Source organism: Pelophylax lessonae (genome assembly GCF_965119305.1).
Source record: "Pelophylax lessonae genome assembly, chromosome: 3".
Classification (NCBI taxonomy): domain Eukaryota; kingdom Metazoa; phylum Chordata; class Amphibia; order Anura; family Ranidae; genus Pelophylax; species Pelophylax lessonae.
In genome coordinates this window covers 408195777-408215549 of record NC_138770.1, presented here as the reverse complement: position 1 = coordinate 408215549, position 19773 = coordinate 408195777, and the positions used below count along the sequence as shown (strand labels likewise).

Genomic DNA, 19773 nt, shown 5'->3' with positions numbered 1-19773 from the left:
CCAGTGGGTCTCTCACTCTGCAGCTTATCCATTCTAAAATGTTCTTGTATTCTTTTTAATGAATGTAAGGCATTCTTTGATTGGTGGAGGTGTAGATCAATGGTCTCCAAACTGCGGCCTAGGGGCTTGCCACCATCAGCAACTGTGGGGTATAGTTCCTGCCACTGACACCGACAATGGGGCAATACTCTTCCCACTGTCACTAATAATAGGGCACTATTCCTCCTATTGATATCAACAATGGGGCACTATTCCTCCAACTGACATCGTTGATGGGGCACTATTCCTCCCACTAACACCAGTGATGATGCACTATTCCTCCCACTGATACCAATAATGGGGCACTATATCTCCCAATGATACCAATAATAGAGCATTATTAGTCCCCCTAATACCAATAATGGGGCATTGTTTACTCCCACTGATACCTAGACATGTTCTTCTCCCACTGGCCACAGCCTGGCCCTCCTAAAGTTAGAAGGACAGTAAACTGGCCCTTTCTTTATAAAGTACCACTGGGGTAGATGAATGTCACAATCTCCCCTATAATCACAGAACATCTTTTATTCACTAAATAGAATGCAAGATGTTTTCGGAATGGATGAGTTGCAGAGAGTGTGGCCCACTGGGATCTGGGCACTTCAATGTAAGTTTCAGCATTGAGCATTTGGTGCGAACTGTGCTGTATGGGGCGCAGTGATGAAGGTAGGAATATTACATAGCACAGGAGCGGCCACACATTGCAAGCACTTCATTACTGTTCATTTATTTCTGCAGTGTAAAAATATATGATAATACTGATAAAAATGTGTATTTACCTGGAGTTCAGCTTTAGGACAGACATCTTATGGCAGCATTTAAATGCTATGTAAAAAAACACTTACAAATTCTATGTGAAAATAGACTGACAATAATTTGAATATAATATTATATATATATATATATATATATATATATATATTATATATTTATATATAATATTCTTTTTAATATATTTTATATATGTTATAAATTATTTTTTAAAAATCTCGAAATATTAGCCACACACATTACAATATGTGCAATCTGCTTTGGATCTATCAAAAATGATAAAGAGCAAGGGCCTACCTGACTGAATTGAAATAGATTAAATAAACTAGGTAGCTCCTCATATTTCATTGGTGAATCTAGGAGACTTTGTACTGTTACATTGTAATATATGGTGCTGTCCAACCTTCCATTAGAGTTTTCTACATTCACAAATTAAATTAAACTTTACTAAGCTTTGTAACGTTGGCCGAAAAGCACTGCTGGCCATTGTATTGACTGATGAAAAGGGAAATGTGGTTATTTGGGGATTCTTGGACCATAAGCCTTGCTTTCTCATAACTTTGAGGAAACAGCATTGATTCTGAATCCTGAAACTCTTTCCTCAGTGTCAATATCAACAGAAGGCATCTGAGGGCCGTGGTGCAAGGTCTCAACCTCATTTCATAATGATCCTAAATAGAATGACCTGAGACATATTTCCTGCCTTGCTTTATGTCAGGAACATTACTAGGCCATAAGTTTGTTTCTGTGGTGTACAAAAAGATGCTGCATTTTAAGGATATTCAATAAACCTTATAGTGTATAGGTTCTAGGTATGGCACTTAAATTGATACATTTATCTCATTTAAACAAAAATATAGTGTTGCAATAATCCATAAACAAAATTGTCCATCTTTTTAGTAGCTGTCCCTGAGCCACATACCGAGGAAAGGAAAGGTGGTCTGGAGAAAGTGATTGTTTTATTAAGCGCACGTTGACCCACAGAAGACGTGGGTCCCAAAAATCTGGTGAGTGGCAGTGTCTAAATGTGATGTGGATCACAGGATACACAAGCCTACAGCAGGGTTGTCTGCATGAAGTAGAGCACTATTTGGAGATGGCCACCAGTGGATGGTTTCATAAAGGACTAAAAAGATGGATAATTTTGTTTATGGATTATTGCAACACGTTATTTTTATTTATATGAGAATAATGTATCAATTTAAGTGTCACAAAAAATAAGGACATACAGTGCATCCTGAAAGTATTCACAGCGCTTCACTTTTTCCACATTTTGTTATGTTACAGCCTTATTACAAAATGGATTACATATTTTGCTAAATTCTACAAACAATACCCCATAATGAAAATGTGATAGATGTTTGTTTGAAATCTTTGCAAATTTATATTAAAAAAATCACATGTAGGTAAGTATTCACAGCTCTTGCCATGCCACTGCATCCTTTTTTCACTGATCATTCTTGAGATGTTTCTGCAACTTGATTGGAGTCCACCTGTGGTAAATTCAGTTTATTGGACATGATTTGGAAAGGCACACACCTGTCTATATAAGGCCCCACAGTTAAACATGCATCTCAGAGCACAAACCCAGCCATTAAGTCCAAGGAATTATCTGTAGACCTCCGAGTCAGGATTGTATCGAGGCACAGATCTGGGGAATGGTACAGAAAAATGTATGCAACATTGAAGGTCCCAATGAGCACAGTGGCCTCCATCATCTGTAGCTGGAAGAAGTTTGGAACCCCCAGGACTCTTCCTAGAGCGGGCTGCCCAGCCAAACTGAGTGATCGGGGGAGAAGGGCCTTAGTCAGGGAGGTGACAAAGTACCCAATGGTCACTCTGACAGAGTTTCAGCGTTTCACTGTGGAGAGAGGAGAACCTCGCAGAAGAACAACCATCTCTGCAGCACTCCACCATTTAGGCCTTACGGTAGAGTGGCCAGAGGGAAGCCACTTCTCAGTAAAAGGCACATGGCAGACCACTTGAAATGCCAAAAGGCACCTGAAGAACTCTCAGACCATGAGAAACAAAATTCTCTGGTCTGATGAAACAAAGATTGAACTCTTTGGCCTTAATGGCAAGTGTCTTGTCTGGAGAAAATCAGGCATCACTCATCACCTGGCCAATACATCCCTACAGTAAAGCATGGTGGTGGCAGCATCATGCTGTGGGGATGTTTTCCAGCGGCAGGAACTAGGAGGCTAGTCAGGATCAAGGGAAAGATGAATGCAGCAATGTACAGACACATCCTTGATGAATACCTGCTTCAGAGCACTCTGTACCTCAGACTGGGGCGAAAGTTCATCTTCCAACAGGACAAGGACCCTAAGCACGCAGCCAAGATTACAAAAGAGTGGCAATGGGACAACTCTGTGAATGTCCTTGAGTGGTCCAGCCAGGGCCCAATCTTGAACCTTTTTGTAGATCTCTGGAGAGATCTGAAAATGGCTGTGCACCTTCGATCCCCATCCAATCCAAAGGATCTTGAGAGCTCCTACAAAGAAGAATGGGAGAAAATGCCCAAAAATAGATATGCTAAGCTTTAAGCATCATACTCAAAAAGACTTGAGACTGTAATTAATGCAAAAGGGGCTTCAACAAAGTATTGAGTGTTGCCTTTATTTATGTGTAAATGTGCATACACCCCAATCATTGTAGTAGCATGCGCCTATACACATCTAGATCCTGAGAGATCTTTACACAAAAGAGGTAGTTCAATCTGCAAAACACCTTTATTGAAAGGGTTACATAATATATATATATATATATATATATATATATACACAAATTACACACTAAACAGTATTTACAACACATTATTAGTACAAATCCCCTGGCTTATATGATATTTACAAATTACTCACAATAGACATATTTACAATACCATGTATGTATGAGCATGGAGTTAGGTTACCTTTTCACTTCAGGCATGGTGCCTGCCGTGTGTTCAAACACAAAAGAGAAAAAGCATGTATACATTTTAAGTGTGAGAGATATAGTCCATAGTTACCATCCCCAGTAGTTTCATCCTAGTCTGCAATGCAAGAGAGATTTCTCCCCTTCCCACCTTCACTAATATGGATCCATCTCACCTTGCTGATTGGTGTAGCAACCTTACCCTTCTCCTCCCTCTGGGCGTATCTTATTCAGGATTGGACAATTTCCCCATCCCCTATATTGAGCATAACCCAGCCTCTCGATAGCCCTCCTCTCTGGGTCAGCTAGGTCAGCTAGGTCAGCTGCTGGGCAAATTGCCCATCCCTGAACAGACGATCACCTTCATTGCATATCTAAAGACTAAGTCTTTGAAGATATATAAAGGGGAGTGACATGGCCTACAGTATTATCACTATTGCCTTGGCCCCAGGATGTCTGGCTAACAGGAACTTAAGTACAGTATGGTACTATTCTGCATATTAGTTTGTTTTCCAGTGCAAATAGCAGGCTGGCATTTCAAACGGACTTATTAATCAAATTACTATTGCTGGTCAGACTTAAAAGTCTACACTAATATTCATCTATGTGTTTGACATCAACCCTCAATATCTTGAAAAATAAATATTTACATCCATCTATTTACAATTACTATAGGAGATTTATACATAACTGCTCATCAGGCAACACTCTAATGGAGATTACACCTAAACCCCCTTTATAAGGCAACATGAGCAAAGGCTGTGAATGTGCATGTGATTTTTTTCATTTTTTATTTTTAATATGTCTGCAAAGATTTCAAACTTATTTTACATTGGTATTATGGGGTATTGTTTGTAGAATTTTGAGGAAAATAATGAATTGAATCCATTTTTGAGTAAGGCTGTAACATAACAAAATGTGGAAAAAATAAAGCACTGTGAATACTTTCTGGATGCACTGTACTTAGCGCCCATACACTATAAGGTTTTTTGGATTGTAATCGGTGTATCACACACAGAATTTTTTGGTTTAGCAGCAGGGGTATCACAGATGAATTTATTAGGTTTGAGGGTACTGTGGCACAGTAGTTTTTTGTTTTAAGATTTTAAGGTTAAGGATATTGTTCATAATAAACATACACTGCCCCTGCAGATCTATTACACAGTTCCACAACACTGACTGTTCATTCACAAATTTAGTAGTCAACAATCAGTGCTGCGAGGCTGTGTGAAACCTCTGCAGCTGCTAGGAAACTAGCTGCGTCACTGGGCTATCTCACAGTTCAACCAGGCTTCTTTTCAGTTTCAGGATGTTTGGCCAGCTTGATTGATGGAATGCCGTAACTACCATGCAAGCTCATGGGAGTTTATTGGTTCTGTCACCGAAGTGTGCTGAGAATTTACACTAAACTTCATATGAGCAGCTAAGCATACATTCTAAAGAAGATTATGAACATTCAAGTTAGTTGGTTTTAGTGCAGAAGAGACATAGGGTGACAGATAAATGCCCGCGGGCACCTCTGTTTATTTAGTGCATATTGCACCAGGTGAGCTGTCCCAGTTCATGGAGCAATACAGTGAGCTGTGCATATTGCACCAGGTGAGCTGTCCCAGTTCAGGGAGCAATACAGTGAGCTATAGCAGGTCACTGTCACTTCTTCTCTTTTCTCCCCTGCAATCAGGAAGTGATCACAGGAAGAAGAGAGAATTGCAGGCAGCAGAGCAGCACAGAGCTGTCCATTGCCTGCTCCCAATGGTGAATATCTAACCAGACACTCAGCACACAGAACCTGCAACCTGCCATCTCCCTTCTGTTCAGCTAAGCACAAGCTAGGGAATAGGGAGGGAGGATGTAGCTTCTCTAAGCTTAGTCTTTCTCTGGTGTCTACACATAATGAATAAAGGTATTATATTTATTGGCTTTACAGAAATGTGCACCAACATGGTTTTAGATACACTTTAATGTTGGCAAATTTGTTCAAATTCATTTCTTGTTCTTCCATCTAGATATATAGTTGTGATTTATTAAACTGCAAAGCTGCTTATAAGATGCCGTTACAAGATGTTTTCAAGCCCAAGAAGATTGCAGTTGATCCATATAATGGGTATGCCTTGTTCCCCTTTTTACAAATAAGACACATTTGTCCTTCCCCTGTAAATTGGCTTACACATGCGCAGTTCATCAAGTAAAATGGTCATACGTGAATTGTTTTCTCTCTCTCTGTCTGTATCTGTCTTTCTGTCCTCCTTGGTGATTTCAAGGTGATAGTTCACAGCTTATTCAGACTTACAAGAAAACATCTCATACAGGAGCACAAGTCCAGTGTGTACAGAAAGCTTTTACAAAGCATTTGCAAAGCTTTCAACAAGCATCTTTTTAATGCAATTTTATTTGAAGACTTTAAAGCTGAAGTTCAGTTAAAGAGTAAATCCACTTTTTTTAGAAAAAAAAACATTCCCCTCAGGGGGATCATCACAAGGATTTTAACAAACTTTGTTGCAGATTCCTACCATTTGTTATTCCGAAGAAATTCCTGTGTGTTTGTCTGTGTCCATGTGGGAAAGTGAATCTAATGGGAGTGGTTTTATAATTATCAATCAGCTGTTGCACCTGCGGGGCTCTAATGAGGAAAGCTGCAGGGTCTGCATTACATTCTGTGTACAGAACACCTCCAGATTGCCAAATTGCATTGCATTTTAAAGGAAATTACAGAGCTGCAGATTGAAAAGGAAAGGTCATTTTTAATAACATCAAATTACAATTTGAATGCCACAATAGTATACAGTATATTATTTATTTGTTATTTTTTTCCCCACTAAAGTGTAGTTACCCTTTAACGCCAAATCACATACATGAACGTCATTGGAGTGGTGGCCTCGCCCCTTAGCTATTTAAGAACTGTCAGATGGTGGGAGCCTTTTCTTTTTTTCGGGTCGGTGGCGGTGGGGGTGGGAGGTGAGATTGACAATGGATCTACACCGGAGGCCTTTTTTAAAATTTTTTAATAAAGGACTAGTAAAAAAATTATTTTGTGTCTTTACTCACTTTTTACACTTTTTTGGTGAATGGGTATGGGTACTAGGTACCCGATACTGATTCACATTGGGGGGGGGCTGTGATCTAGCGGCCCCCTTGTTTAAGAGGGCTTCCAGATTCCAATAAGCCCCCTGCCCGCAGACCCCCACAACCACCAGCCAGGGTTGTGGGGAAGAGGCCCTTTTGCCAAGCCCCCTTGCCCCAAAGCACCCCCCCATGTTGTGGCCTGGTATGGTTCAGGGGGAGGGGCGCTTCCTCATCCCCTCCCTTTCCTGACCTGCCGGGCTGCATGCTCAGATAAGGGTCTGGTGTCTTGCGTGTTTTCCCCCGATTTTTTTATTGCCGAAATTTTTTTTTTTACATTCACATTCAGCTGTCAGTGTGGAATCCCACTGACAGCTAATTGCTCAGGACGCGGCAGCTGGGTTCCTGGCGATTCACAGTTTGTTAAAGAGAAAAAAAAATGCAAAACGCATGAAAACTGCATTCAAAAGGGCATCAAAACGCGGTTTTAAAAACACAAAACCCACCGCAAAACGCTCCAGAAAAACACATCAGCCACAGCCTCATTGAAGTGAACATAGGGTAAAAGATAAAGAATCTGCTTTCTTAGTGTGTCCAGATCAGCTACTGAAAGTGCTTAACCGGTTGCCGACCGCCGCACGACTATATACTGCGGCGGTCAGCCCCGGCCAGGCAAAGTGACGTACCGGTACGTCACTTCCTTGTGAGCCAATAGCGGGTGAGCGCGCACCCGCGGAGGCGCGCGCCCGCCGCGGCTCCTTCACAGGGAAGTTAGTGCATGTGACCGGCGGACCCGATGTCCGCCGGTCACTCGCCGATCGTCGGTACAGAGGGAGAAAATCAGGCAGCTGATGTAAACAAGCCGCCTGTCATTCTCCCCTGTGTAGAAACAGTGATCAGACGGTTCTACTATGTAGGACCGTTGATCACTGTTCCTACACTAGTAGCCACAGCCAATCACAGTAAAAAGCACGCCCCTAGGGACACACTTAACCCCTCCCTCCCCAATAAAGTTAACCCCTTCCCTGCCAGTGTCATTTTGCAGTAACAGTGCATATGTATAGCACTGATTACTGCAGTAATGTCACTGGTAACCCCAAAAGTGTCAAAAATGTCAGTCAAGGGTCCGATCTGTCCGCCACAATGTCACAGTACCGCAAAAAAAATCGCAGATCGCCGCCATTACGCGTTAAAAAAACCCACCAAAAATGACAGAAATCTTTCCCTTAGATAGTAAACGCAATAACTTTTGCGCAAACCAATCAAAATACGCTTTTTGCGATTTTTTTTTACCAAACATATGTAGCAGAAAACAAATTGGCCAAAAATGTTAAAAAATTTAGATTTTTACATTTTTTGGGGGGGAATTTCATATAAAAATTTTTTAAAAATATTGTTATTTTTGCAAAATTTACGCTCTTTTTTTGTTTATAGCGCAAAAAGTAAAAATCACACAGGTGATCAAATACCACCAAAAGAAAGCTCTGTTTGTGGGAAAAAAAGGACGTCAAATTCGTTTAGGTACAGCGTCGCACGACCACGCAATTGTCCGTTAAAATCACGCAGTAAAAAATCGCAAAAAACCCCCTGGTCAGGAAGGGGGTAAAATCTTCCGGGGCTTAAGTGGTTAAAAAAACTATATCACTTGCTGTACACGCTGCTCTAATACAAACTGTGCATGAATCCCATGTGTAGAAAGCTTTGAAATCAGGACTAATTAGTAGATAGTAGAGCTGCACGATTCTGGATAAAATGAGAATCAAAATTTTTTTGCTTAGAATCACAATTCTCTCACGATTCTTAGCGTAACATCATCTTTCACATTACAGTAATCCCCCGCTCCATTGCGGTTCAGTTTTTGCGGTCCCGGTAATTCGCGTTTGTTTTTGTAATGTTATTTTACTATATAAATCATTAAAAATGAAATATTTTTGTGTTTTCCATAGCTCTTGCTCTTCTCTTAGTATCTTTTATGTGTTTAAATGAGTTTCTATTGTTTTAAAAGTGTGTTTAAAGACCTTAAAATGCTTTTACACGTACAGTGACAGTAAAAAAAACATGCCTACAATGCATTTTAATAGGGTTTTTCTATTTCGCGGAATTTCACTTTTCGCGGCTGGGTCCGGAACGTAACCCCCGCAATGGAGGGGGGTTTACTGTATACAAAAAAATTAGGCTAACTTTATGGTTTAGTTTTTTATAATTAATTGAAGTGTATTTTTTCCCCAAAAAATTGCATTTGAAAGACTGCTTCGCAAATACAGTGTGGCATAAAATATTGCAACGACTGCCATTTTATTCTCTAGGGTCTCTTTTAAAAATATATATATTGTTTGGGGGTTCTAAATAATTTTATAGCAAAAAATACTGACTTTAACTTGTAAATAACAAGTGTCAGAAAAAGACTTAGCCTTTAGTGCCTGTCCACACTTCCGCGTGTGCGGCGATCGCATGTAATATCGGAGCGCACTGCTCCTTCATTACATGCGATCGGATGTGCAGTGCGAATTCAGCCATACACTTTGTATGGATAAATTCGCACTGCACCCGCACAAAAGTCGCACATGAGGCATTTTTTCAGCCACATCAGGATCGGATCGCACAGTGGTTCACACTTGTGCGATCCGATCCTGTGCGAACTGTCAGATCGCACTGCGATATGCGATCAAACTGGAGGTTTCGTTAACATTTCATTGACACCCCCTGCGTATCGCATATGGCAGTGTGAACTGCCAGATGTGCGTTTGCGATTCGGGAACAGGCTGCGAATTCGCAGCCTTCCCGCATCGCACAAATGTGACCTGGCACTTAAAGTGATTGTAAAGACTTGTTTCTTTTTTTTTTTTTTTTTAAATAACAAACATGTTATACTTACCTCCTCTGTGCAGTTGGTTTTGAACAGAGCAGCCCAGATCCTCCTCTTATTGGGTCCCTCTTAGTGGCTCCTAGCCCCTCCCTCCTGATGAGTGCCCCCACAGCAAGCAGCTTGCTATGGGGGCACCCGAGCTGAGTCACAGCTCCCTGTGTTCATTCAGACACAGAGCCACGACCCGGCCCCTTCCCCTCTCTCTCCTGATTGGCTCACTGACTTTGATTGACAGCAGCGGGAGCCAATCGGGCCATGCTGTTGTCTCAGCCAATGAGGGGCAGCTGAGAAACTCCTGCAACATCGCTGGATAAAGATGGGCTCAGGTAAGTATTAGGGGGCAGAGGGGGGCTGCTGCACACAGAAGGTTCTTTTATCTTAATGCATAGAATGCATTAAGATAAGAAAAACCTTCTGCCTTTACAATCCCTTTAAGTGGTTAAACTGACCTCATTTGCAGAACAAGTTTATCTATTTGATCTCTGAAAGAACAGAAGATACAATGTTTCTTTTTATCATTCTTTCAGGGCATGTTGTTGATAAACACTGCCGGCTGCTTTTTTTGACAGCTGTGAGAAGGGAACGGCTCTGCACTTGTTACATGAATTGTGGAAATGGTGGATTAAGATCATGAGGGGGGTTGAATCGAGATCGCGATTTTTTAAGGATTAATCGTGCAGCTCTAGTAGATAGTGTTAGTTGATATCTAACTGCTGTGGGGATCTTTATCTTTGCTAGTTTAGTTTACATTAATATATAGGCAGACCCTGCTAGAATCAATTGGGTCTGTAAAGTTTAGCACAAAAATATTACTGATATATCTTTTATTATTTTTTCTTAGGTACTTATTCCTTCTTCTGGATGATGGTATTCACAGAATGGTCCTCCCTCATTCTTTACTTGATAGTAATGTCACAGAGCATATTGTAAATAGCACTGGCATTCTTGATTTTATGATCAGTGTTCAGTCCAAGAGGCTGATTTATCTCAATAGCTCTAGCCCTGGGATTTTCTACCTAGCGTCTGTTTTTCTGGATGGAAGTAACGATCATCTTTTTAGAAAAATAGAAGATGCCTCAATTAAGGAAATTATAAGCTTCCTTTATTTCGACAACTCCTTGATGTTCACAGATGGAAATGTTGTGTTTTATGAGGAAGTACTTTCTGGTCACTACTGGTACAATGAATATTTAGTAGCTTGTGACTTGGCGGCTCCACCATTAGCCGGATTTGATAACATGATTTTGTATGGAAAGTCGGCTCAGCCTATTCCCCTGCCTGGTAGCCCTGAGCATGTGATGGTAGTGTTTGGACCTCAGTCTGCTGCAGTTCTATGGAAGCCACCAAAACTGACTGTTGGAGCCAGTAAGTTCAAAAAAAAAAATTTTTTGCCACAATGGGCCTAATGTAATAAAATCACCAAAACCGAATGTTGGAGCTAGAAAGTTCAATATAAGGTTACAGCCGCAATAGGCCTAATGTAATAAAACCACCAAAACCGAATGTTGGAGCTAGAAAGTTCAATATAAGGTTACAGCCACAATGGGCCTAAAACCACCAAAACCGAATGTTGGAGCTAGAAAGTTCAATATAAGGTTACAGCCGCAATGGGCCTAATGTAATAAAACCACCAAAACCGAATGTTGGAGCTAGAAATTTTAATATACGGTTACAGCCACAATGGGCCTAATGTAATAAAACCAGCATAACTGAATGTTGGAGCTAGAAAGTTCAATATAAGGTTACAGCCACAATGGGCCTAATGTAATAAAACCAGCAAAACTGAATGTTGGAGCTAGAAAGTTCAATATAAGGTTACAGCCACAATGGGCCTAATGTAATAAAACCAGCAAAACTGAATGTTGGAGCTAGAAAGTTTAATATAAGGTTACAGCCGCAATGGGCCTAAAACCACCAAAACTGAATGTTGGGGCCAGTAATTTTGTATAAGGTTACAGACACAATAAACCAAATGTCTTAAAACTGCTGGATGTAGTAGTGGAAATGGTGCCCATGCCAGCCAGTCAGCTTCTATTGTATACCCTAGAAAAGAGAAATCTGATAGGTGCTCTGGGCAACAAATTTTTACATTTAAAAGACAAACTCCAGCCAGAATATTTTTTTTACCATCTTGGATTGAGCAGGAAGGAGCCTGTCAGTTTTCTTTATCTGTCAGTGTCCCAATGGTGTACATTATTCTACACATCCTATTCCTGTTCGTGCCATTCCCCCCCCCCCCCTTTTATTTTTTGTATGGGTGTAACAAGGGCAGAAAGTGAGAAAAAGCTCCCTAAAGTGGAGCTTCACTATTTCAATCAACATTGATGAATTTTAACCCATACACAGCTGGAATTATAAACAGATAGGAAAAAATATTATATTTACTTTCTTTTACATTTCTTTAGTTACCTATTGGTTTCCAGGCCTAGGCAAGTTATGTCATACATCCATGTCGGTTCCTGGTGCCTCAAGTCAAGTATGGGATTTTAAGGGCAGGAGTAAGACAGGTACACAAGAGTAGTGCAATTTATAAATAAAATGTATTGCATATAGGGTTATATACATAAATGCAGGTGAGTTAATGGGTAAAGTCCCATTGTGGTAGTGAAGAGGAATGGTAAGTTGTGTTAACCATGAAATACGTGACTTTGAAAAACAAAGTGGTAAATGGTCCTGCTCTGCCGTTCATCATATCCAAAGATGGGAATGATTGCAGAGAAAGGGCCTGATCGGTATTTCCGACATGTTTCGGCCTGTGGTACCCTTTTTCAAGGATATACTACCGATTATATTTTTTGTCCAATTCCTGGAGTATTGCTTCCCCAGAATTTCTCCGGGAGCTGCAGGAACAGTGTTCTTGGGCCACGCTTTTGGGTCCAAGGATTCAATGTGGCTAAGAAAAGTGGGAGTCCACATCGATGAAGGTCATACTTGCTGATGCATAGTTCAATGAGGTATTGCAGCATGTTGCCTCCAGGTCTTCTCCTCCCTTGATCCGGGAGAGACGTCATACCCATATGTCCTGCCATGGGCACATCATGTGACAACTCCAAGATCTTGGTGCGCATAGTAGGGGGTATGTAAAGTTTGTCGTTGTAATAGAGGAAGCCTTCTGCATCAGTACTCAGTTGTGGTGGAGGTGAATCCAATCCTATACTGTGCAAAATCTCTTCCTTCAAGGAACGGACAACACCAATAATACGTTCATAGGGTATTATGGGAATGGAAGGGATTTCGGCGCAGTTATCTTCGATTAATCGTGACAGCGCATCCGCTTTTTTATTTTTGTCTGCAGGCGTGTAGGTCACTAGGAAGTTGAATCTTAGGAAGAATAATGACCATCGTACCTGTCGGTGGGAGAGAGTTTTGTTAGTCTGGAGGTATTGAAGGTTTTTATGATCTGTATATATGAGTATTGGTAACTGGGTACCTTCGAGTAGATGTCGCCAATTCTCCAGTGCCAGTTTTATGGCAAGTAACTCCTTTTCACCTACTGGGTAGTTCACCTCTGGGCTGCTTAGTGATTTTGAAAAGAAAGCAACTGGGTGGAGTGGTGAAGTATTTGTTGGTCGTTGGGAGAGAACTGCTCCTACTGCCATATTTGACGCATCTACCTCCAGAATATATTGGAGGGATGGGTCTGGATGGCGTAGTATGGGAGCAGAGGTAAAGCTTGATTTTAACAAGCAGAAAGCTTGATTCGCTTCTTCTGACCATTTGAATGGTTTCTTTATACTTGTCAGTTGTGTGAGAGGTCTCACAATAGCGGAAAAGTTATTGATGAACTTCCTATAGAAGTTGGAGAATCCAAGGAATCGCTGTAATGCCTTACGAGTTGTTGGTATAGGCCAGTCTAGAATACAGGATATCTTGCTCATATCCATCTTAATTCCAGTTTTGGATATGATGTATCCTAGAAATAATATTTCTTCCTTATGAAATAAGCATTTTTTTAATTTCACGTATAGATTGTCTGAGAGTAATCTGGATAACACAAGTCTTACATGTTTTATATGTTCAGGCATAGATTGCGAATAGATAAGTATATATCGTCCAGGTATACTACGACACAGACATCAAATAAGTCTCTAAAGATGTCGTTTATGAACCTTTGGAAGGCTGCGGGAGCATTACACAACCCGAATGGCATCACAAGATATTCGAATAATCCGTATCTGGTTCTGAATGCTGTTTTCCACTCATCTCCGTCACGGATTCGGATTAGGTTGTATGCCCCTTTCAGGTCTAATTTAGAGAAGTAAGTAGCGCCGCGCACTTGTTCAATGAGTTCAGGGATGAGCGGCAAAGGATAGCGATCCTTTATCGTAATCGTGTTTAATTGCCTATAATCGATAATAGGCCTAAGACTGGAATCCTTATTGCGGACAAAGAAAAGTCCTGCAGCTGTGGAAGAAGTAGAGGGTCTGATGAACCCTTTTTTCAAATTCTCATCCAAGTATTCCTTGAGATGAGAAAGTTCATCCTGTGAAAGGGGATAAACATGACCGAAAGGCAATTTGCTGTTAGGGAGTAGATCGATAGTGCAATCATAATCCCTATGGGGAGGCAACACTTGAGCATTTTTCTCAAGGAATACTTCGGACAGATCCTGATAGCATAGTGGTGCAATCTCATCTGACACCACAGACAGGATCTTTCCATAAGATGGGAGGTTACACGTAATCTCACAATAGTGAGAAGGGAAGGCCAAAGTCCGTCTTTTCCAATCTATGATTGGTTGGTGTGTGTGTAACCAGGGAAGTCATAAAATAATGGAAAAATGGGGTGAGGATAGTATATCAAAGGTGATGGTCTCCACATGAGACTCGTTGGCAGTGGCAAGGAGTGCCTGTGTCTGGTTGGTGATTGGACCAGAAGACAATGGAATACCGTTAATAAAACTAACAGAAACAGGTTTAAGCTTTGAAATAATAGGTATTTTATTTAAGGTAACAAAACGTATATCAATATAGTTTCCACAAGATCCAGTGTCGATCATAGCCTTGGTGGTGATCCTAGTCTGGTCCCACTGTAATGTTAAATGAACAAAAAGATAGGGGTTAGAAAAGGAAGTCGTTAATCCTCCTAGCAAGACATGTGAACACTCACCCTCTTTTTTGCGGACAAGGGGACAGACGCATATCAAATGATCCAGGGATGCGCAGTACATGCAGAGATTTCTGGATCTCCTTCTGGATCGTTCAGTAGTTGATAAAGGTGGACGTATAGTTCCTACCTCCATGGGAGTAGGGTCAACGGCCGCAATCTGAGAAGGACTAGTTAATGGCATTCCCATTTTTTCAGCCCTTCTTTCTCGTAGTCGTCTGTCGATGTTGATACTAAGTTGTATCAAGGCATCCAAGGTGCCAGGTAAATCCGCTCGGGCGAGCTCGTCTTTAACAGCTTCTGATAACCCGAGTCTGAATTGAGTTCGCAGAGATGTATCATTCCACTTTGAATCAAGGGTCCATCTTTTGAACTCTGCTACAAAGTCTTCTACAGGTCTCCTTCCTTGTTTTAAAGCCCTTAATTGAATATCAGCAGTACTATGCCTATTGGTGTCTTCATATAAACTAGCGAGTTCTGCTAGAAATAAGGAATAGGAATTGAGAATCTGATCATTTTTCTCAAAGAGAGAGTCTGCCCAGGCCCGGGGATCACCCGTTAAGTATGAAATAATGGTACAGACTTTAATCTGATCAGTAGAGTATGTACGAGGTTTTAACAAAAAAAGCAATTGACATGCGTTTTTGAATTCACTAAATTTTTTCCGATCACCTATAAACACTAGGGGAGGGTTTATTTTAGGTTCAGGGGGCTGAACAGTAGTAAGCAGTGAGAGATGGGTTACCTGCTGCGTCAGAGTCTGATTCTCTTCTTTTACTTCAGTAAGAGCAAGTATTAACGCATTTACTTGTTGTGTTAATTGTGTCACTTGAGTGGGTAATTCTGCTGAATCCATTTTTTTTTTTCTGGTTCGTTCAATCTGTAACGCTCCTGCGTTTTTTGTAGTAGGCTGGATATGCAGCTGCAAAATCTCCACTCAGTAGTCATGTAGAGATGTGTTGAATAACCAGATCCAACTCTCCAGACTCATCACTGTGGGCCTGTCAGCTTCAACATACAGAAATATACACACTCAATAAGATGTTCCTGGAGTGGTGGAATGTATATGACAGTATGAAGGTGTTGTGCTGAAGGGACAGGTGTGAACAGTGATAGAGATGGTAAGTATTTGATAGGTTTGTTCAGGAGAGTACTAGATGGTATCAGGTAGAGTGCAGATAGGTTAGTAGTCGAGTATGGTGACAGGTGGTAAGGACAGCAGATGACAATTACAGGATAGACTAACCCAGTGCAAGGATAGATGGTAGTAGACTTAAGAACTAGCAATCTATGTAACAGTGCAGATGATAGATGGTAGTAGACTCAAGAGCTAGCAATCTATGTAACAGTGCAGATAGTAGATGGTAGTAGGCTCAAGAGCTAGCAATCTATGCAACAGTGCAGATGATAGATAGTGTAAGTAGGTTATGGAGGATTCCCCTGTGGGGTACTTATCACTAGTAAATGTTAGTAGTAGAGGGGTCCAGTAGAGAGGGGAAGATCCGGTAGCGAGATACAGGGATCAGTAGTGAGGTTCCGGTCTGCTCCAGGTAGAAGCAACCAGCTGGAGGTTCCGACAGCAAGACAGGCTTGAAAGCATGTGGATACACAAGGCAGGTTGAACGAATGATGTGAGTGAGAACGCCGGCGGTTGAAATAGCCGCTCTGCGGCGCTCAGCGATGACATCATCTGTCTTAAAGGTGTATGCGATGCGTACCACCTAGTAAGAAAGGTGGGACGCATATTTGGAAGGAAATAGATTATTAAGGGTACCAGAGGTACCAGAATCTTACACTGCATTTATGTATATAATATAACCCTATATGCAATAAATTTTATTTATAAATTGTACTACTCTTGTGTACCTGTCTTACTCCTGCCCTTAAAATCCCATACTTGACTTGAGGCACCACGAACCGACATACTATAACTCTGGGATGGTGGCAGAAACTACTGTTTTTCATCCAGCTTAGATCCAAAAACCTACTTTTTCATGTCATACATCCAAATAATCTTGGGGTGGGGTTTTCTCAGCTAAGCAATCCCTTCTGCCTGCATGCCTGAGCTAAGGGCAGATAGATTCCAGGAAGAAAATACTACTTGAATCATTCTCTCTTACTCAAGTTGGCCAGAAAGGTAGAGAGTGTTTTTCAAAGTGAGTTTTCAGAAAAATAAAGCATAGAGACATGGATGGGTAAATTTTCTTTAAATATTAAAAAATGAATTAAATAGTGTTTTTGGTTGTTGGTGCTCAGATTCAGTGTAGTTCTGCTTTAATGGAGTCACACACAGAAAAACAAACCTGACCACGTTTTAACTCTTTTCTACTCTATTTAAAGCACAGAAGTGTTTGGATTAAGGGATTGGTGGAACTTTTCACTATTTAAATTTTTAAAAATGTGCATGGTGACTCTAAGGTAGCATCACCTCCAGTATATGCACTGATTTCCTTTAGGCAGAAATATGCCAGGGCCTTGGGACATATACTGCCAGAAAGGGAACGTGTACTGATTTTGTACATGTTTTACAGTGGTTCAGGCTACAAATTAAAATTGTATACAAAATAATCCTTATTGTATTCTTTAGGTTATCCTTCATGAATCTTGCCAGTTTATGTGCAGCACTACTCCCGTAGAAGCTGCTGGAATTACTTGTCTAGGTTTTCCCAACTTCTGCCCCACAGCCAGGCACACAACAGGCTCATTCACTCGTTCTCCAAAGACCAGTCTAGGGGATGTTGTTTTTATTTTTGAAGAACTTGGATAGGGATGAAGGAAGTGGTGGGATACTCCAAGAATAAGAACTATGCACACTGATGACTTGGTTTTCCTTTCTGAGCAAGCTTTAGTGAAGTCAGGGCTTGTAAGAAACCATAGACTTCTGCTTAAGTAGTAGTTGAGCCAGTAGAGCAAAGTCCCTTTTAGTAAGAAGTGTCTGGACAGAGCTCTTTAGGACACCAGCCAGTGTCCCCTCTAACAGACCCACAGTTGACTATAACTAGGCACCAGAGGGGTAGCTAAAGCATAAGGTCCCAAAGATCTTTCAATGTCTGTATTTACAAGGCTCAAGGACTGATGGAACCCTTTCCAATATTCCAACTGATGCCCTCTAGTGATACAAGACTGATCTATAGCAGACAGCATCCCTCAGTCAGCTTCTTCAAGCACATGGGTCTTAGCATTCCTCTCTCAGGTCACCCACCTGAGGCCTCCTAATGGCAGCCTCTGCCTGAGCGGGTAGCAGGCCCCCTTCAGGCTGGACTCCTTCACTCATCCCATATGGAAGAAAAATATATTTCCAATATATTTAGGGAAACATTTTTAGAAATATATTGAATATGGCCAAAATTGTAGCATTTCAAATATATTTCCAATATATTTGGGAAAAATAAATTAAAAATGTTTTTTTTAAATATATTTTAAATATATTTTTCTTCCATGTGGGATACCTCAAGAGCCTGAGCTCTGTGTGCTCTCAGAATAAATCCCACTCTGGGATATGCTGGGGCGGTATCATATTCATGCTGCCATCTGCATAGATCCACACCTATCATCCAGAAACTTCTCAAGTTTCCTGGATACAGAGGAAGCTCCAGCAATCTGGCAGAAGCAGAGCACACAGATCAGGCCTGACTAAACAATCACAGCTCACTGAATACAGTGAGCCAAACTATGCTTTTACCTTAACCAACAATTTAAAGCCACACTGTCTACAGTGTGGCAACTAAATTTACCCTTCAAAACACACTCTAACAATTATCTAACTATCCAAACACCCAGCTAGAAGGGTGCTACATATACTATAAACTAAAATACTTTTTTGATTTTTTCATAAAAGGTACTGGTTCTTGGCAGAGGTGGACATACAGTGTTTCAATATCAGTGGAAAAACTCGGGATGCAAAAGGTCAATATCACGTCTACAAACATGACAGTGGCTAATCTAAACGTATCAACCAAGTATGAGATCATTGTAAGGGCATCATCACCTGCTGGGGATAGCCAGTGGACAAACCCTGTGGAAGGAACCACATTAGACGCAGGTATATTACAAATAAAATACTGTGAGAATATGGAAGTCGTGAAGAGTTCAGATGATAAGATCATTTGTTACAGCTTATGCTACCCATTCATACAGCATTTTTCCTAGCAATTTTATTCATATGCAGCCAGCTTTTGACCTCTAAAACAATTAAAATAGAAGTGTATGAATAAAAAAAAAAAACATACATTATCACCTGTAGTGCTCGAAAAAGTATTCATACCCCTTGAAATTTTCCACATTTTGTCATGTTACAACCAAAAACTTAAATGTATTTAATTGGGATTTTATGTGATAGACCAACACAAAGTGGCACATAATTGGGAAGTGGAAGGAAAGGGATAAATGGTTTTCAACATTTTTTACACATAAATATCTGAAATGTGGTGTGCATTTGTATTTAGCTCCTTTTACTTTGATATCCCTAACTCAAATCTAGTTGAACCAATTGCCTTCAGAAGTCACCTAATTAGTAAATAGAGTCAAGCTGTGTGTAATTTAATCTCAGTTTAAATACCGCTGTACTGTGAAACCCTCACAGGTTTGTTAGAGAACCTTAGTGAACAAACAGCATAATGAAGGCCAGGGAACTCACAGACAGGGATAAAGTTGTAGGGCAGTTTAAAGCAGGGTTAGGTTATAAAAAATTATCCCAAGCTTTGAACATCTCACAGAGCACTGTTCAATCCATTATCTGAAAATGGAAAGAGTACGGCAAAAATGCAAACCTACCAAGACATGGCCATCCACCTAAACTGACAGGCCTGGCAAAAAGAGCATTAATCAGAGAAGCAACCAAGAGGCTCATGGTAACTCTGGGTGAGCTGCAGAGATCCACATCTCAGGGGGGAGAATCTGCCCATAGGACAACTATTAGTCGCGCACTCCACAAATTTGGCCTTTATGGAAGAGTGGCAGGAAGAAAGCCATTGTTGAAATAAAGCCATAAGAAGTCCCGTTTGCAGTTTGCAAGA

The 19773-nt window shown here is 40.8% G+C and overlaps 1 protein-coding gene across 1 annotated transcript in view; it reads left to right on the top strand.

The window, feature by feature from the left end:
- ROS1 (ROS proto-oncogene 1, receptor tyrosine kinase) overlaps window positions 1–19773 on the top strand; it is a 229385-nt gene that overhangs the window by 61860 nt on the left and 147752 nt on the right. The window contains exons 9-11 of the mRNA XM_082249088.1: window positions 5733–5830; window positions 10494–11017; window positions 18597–18800. Of these exons, the coding sequence (XP_082105214.1) occupies window positions 5733–5830; window positions 10494–11017; window positions 18597–18800 (826 nt within the window). The remainder of the gene's footprint in view (window positions 1–5732; window positions 5831–10493; window positions 11018–18596; window positions 18801–19773) is intronic.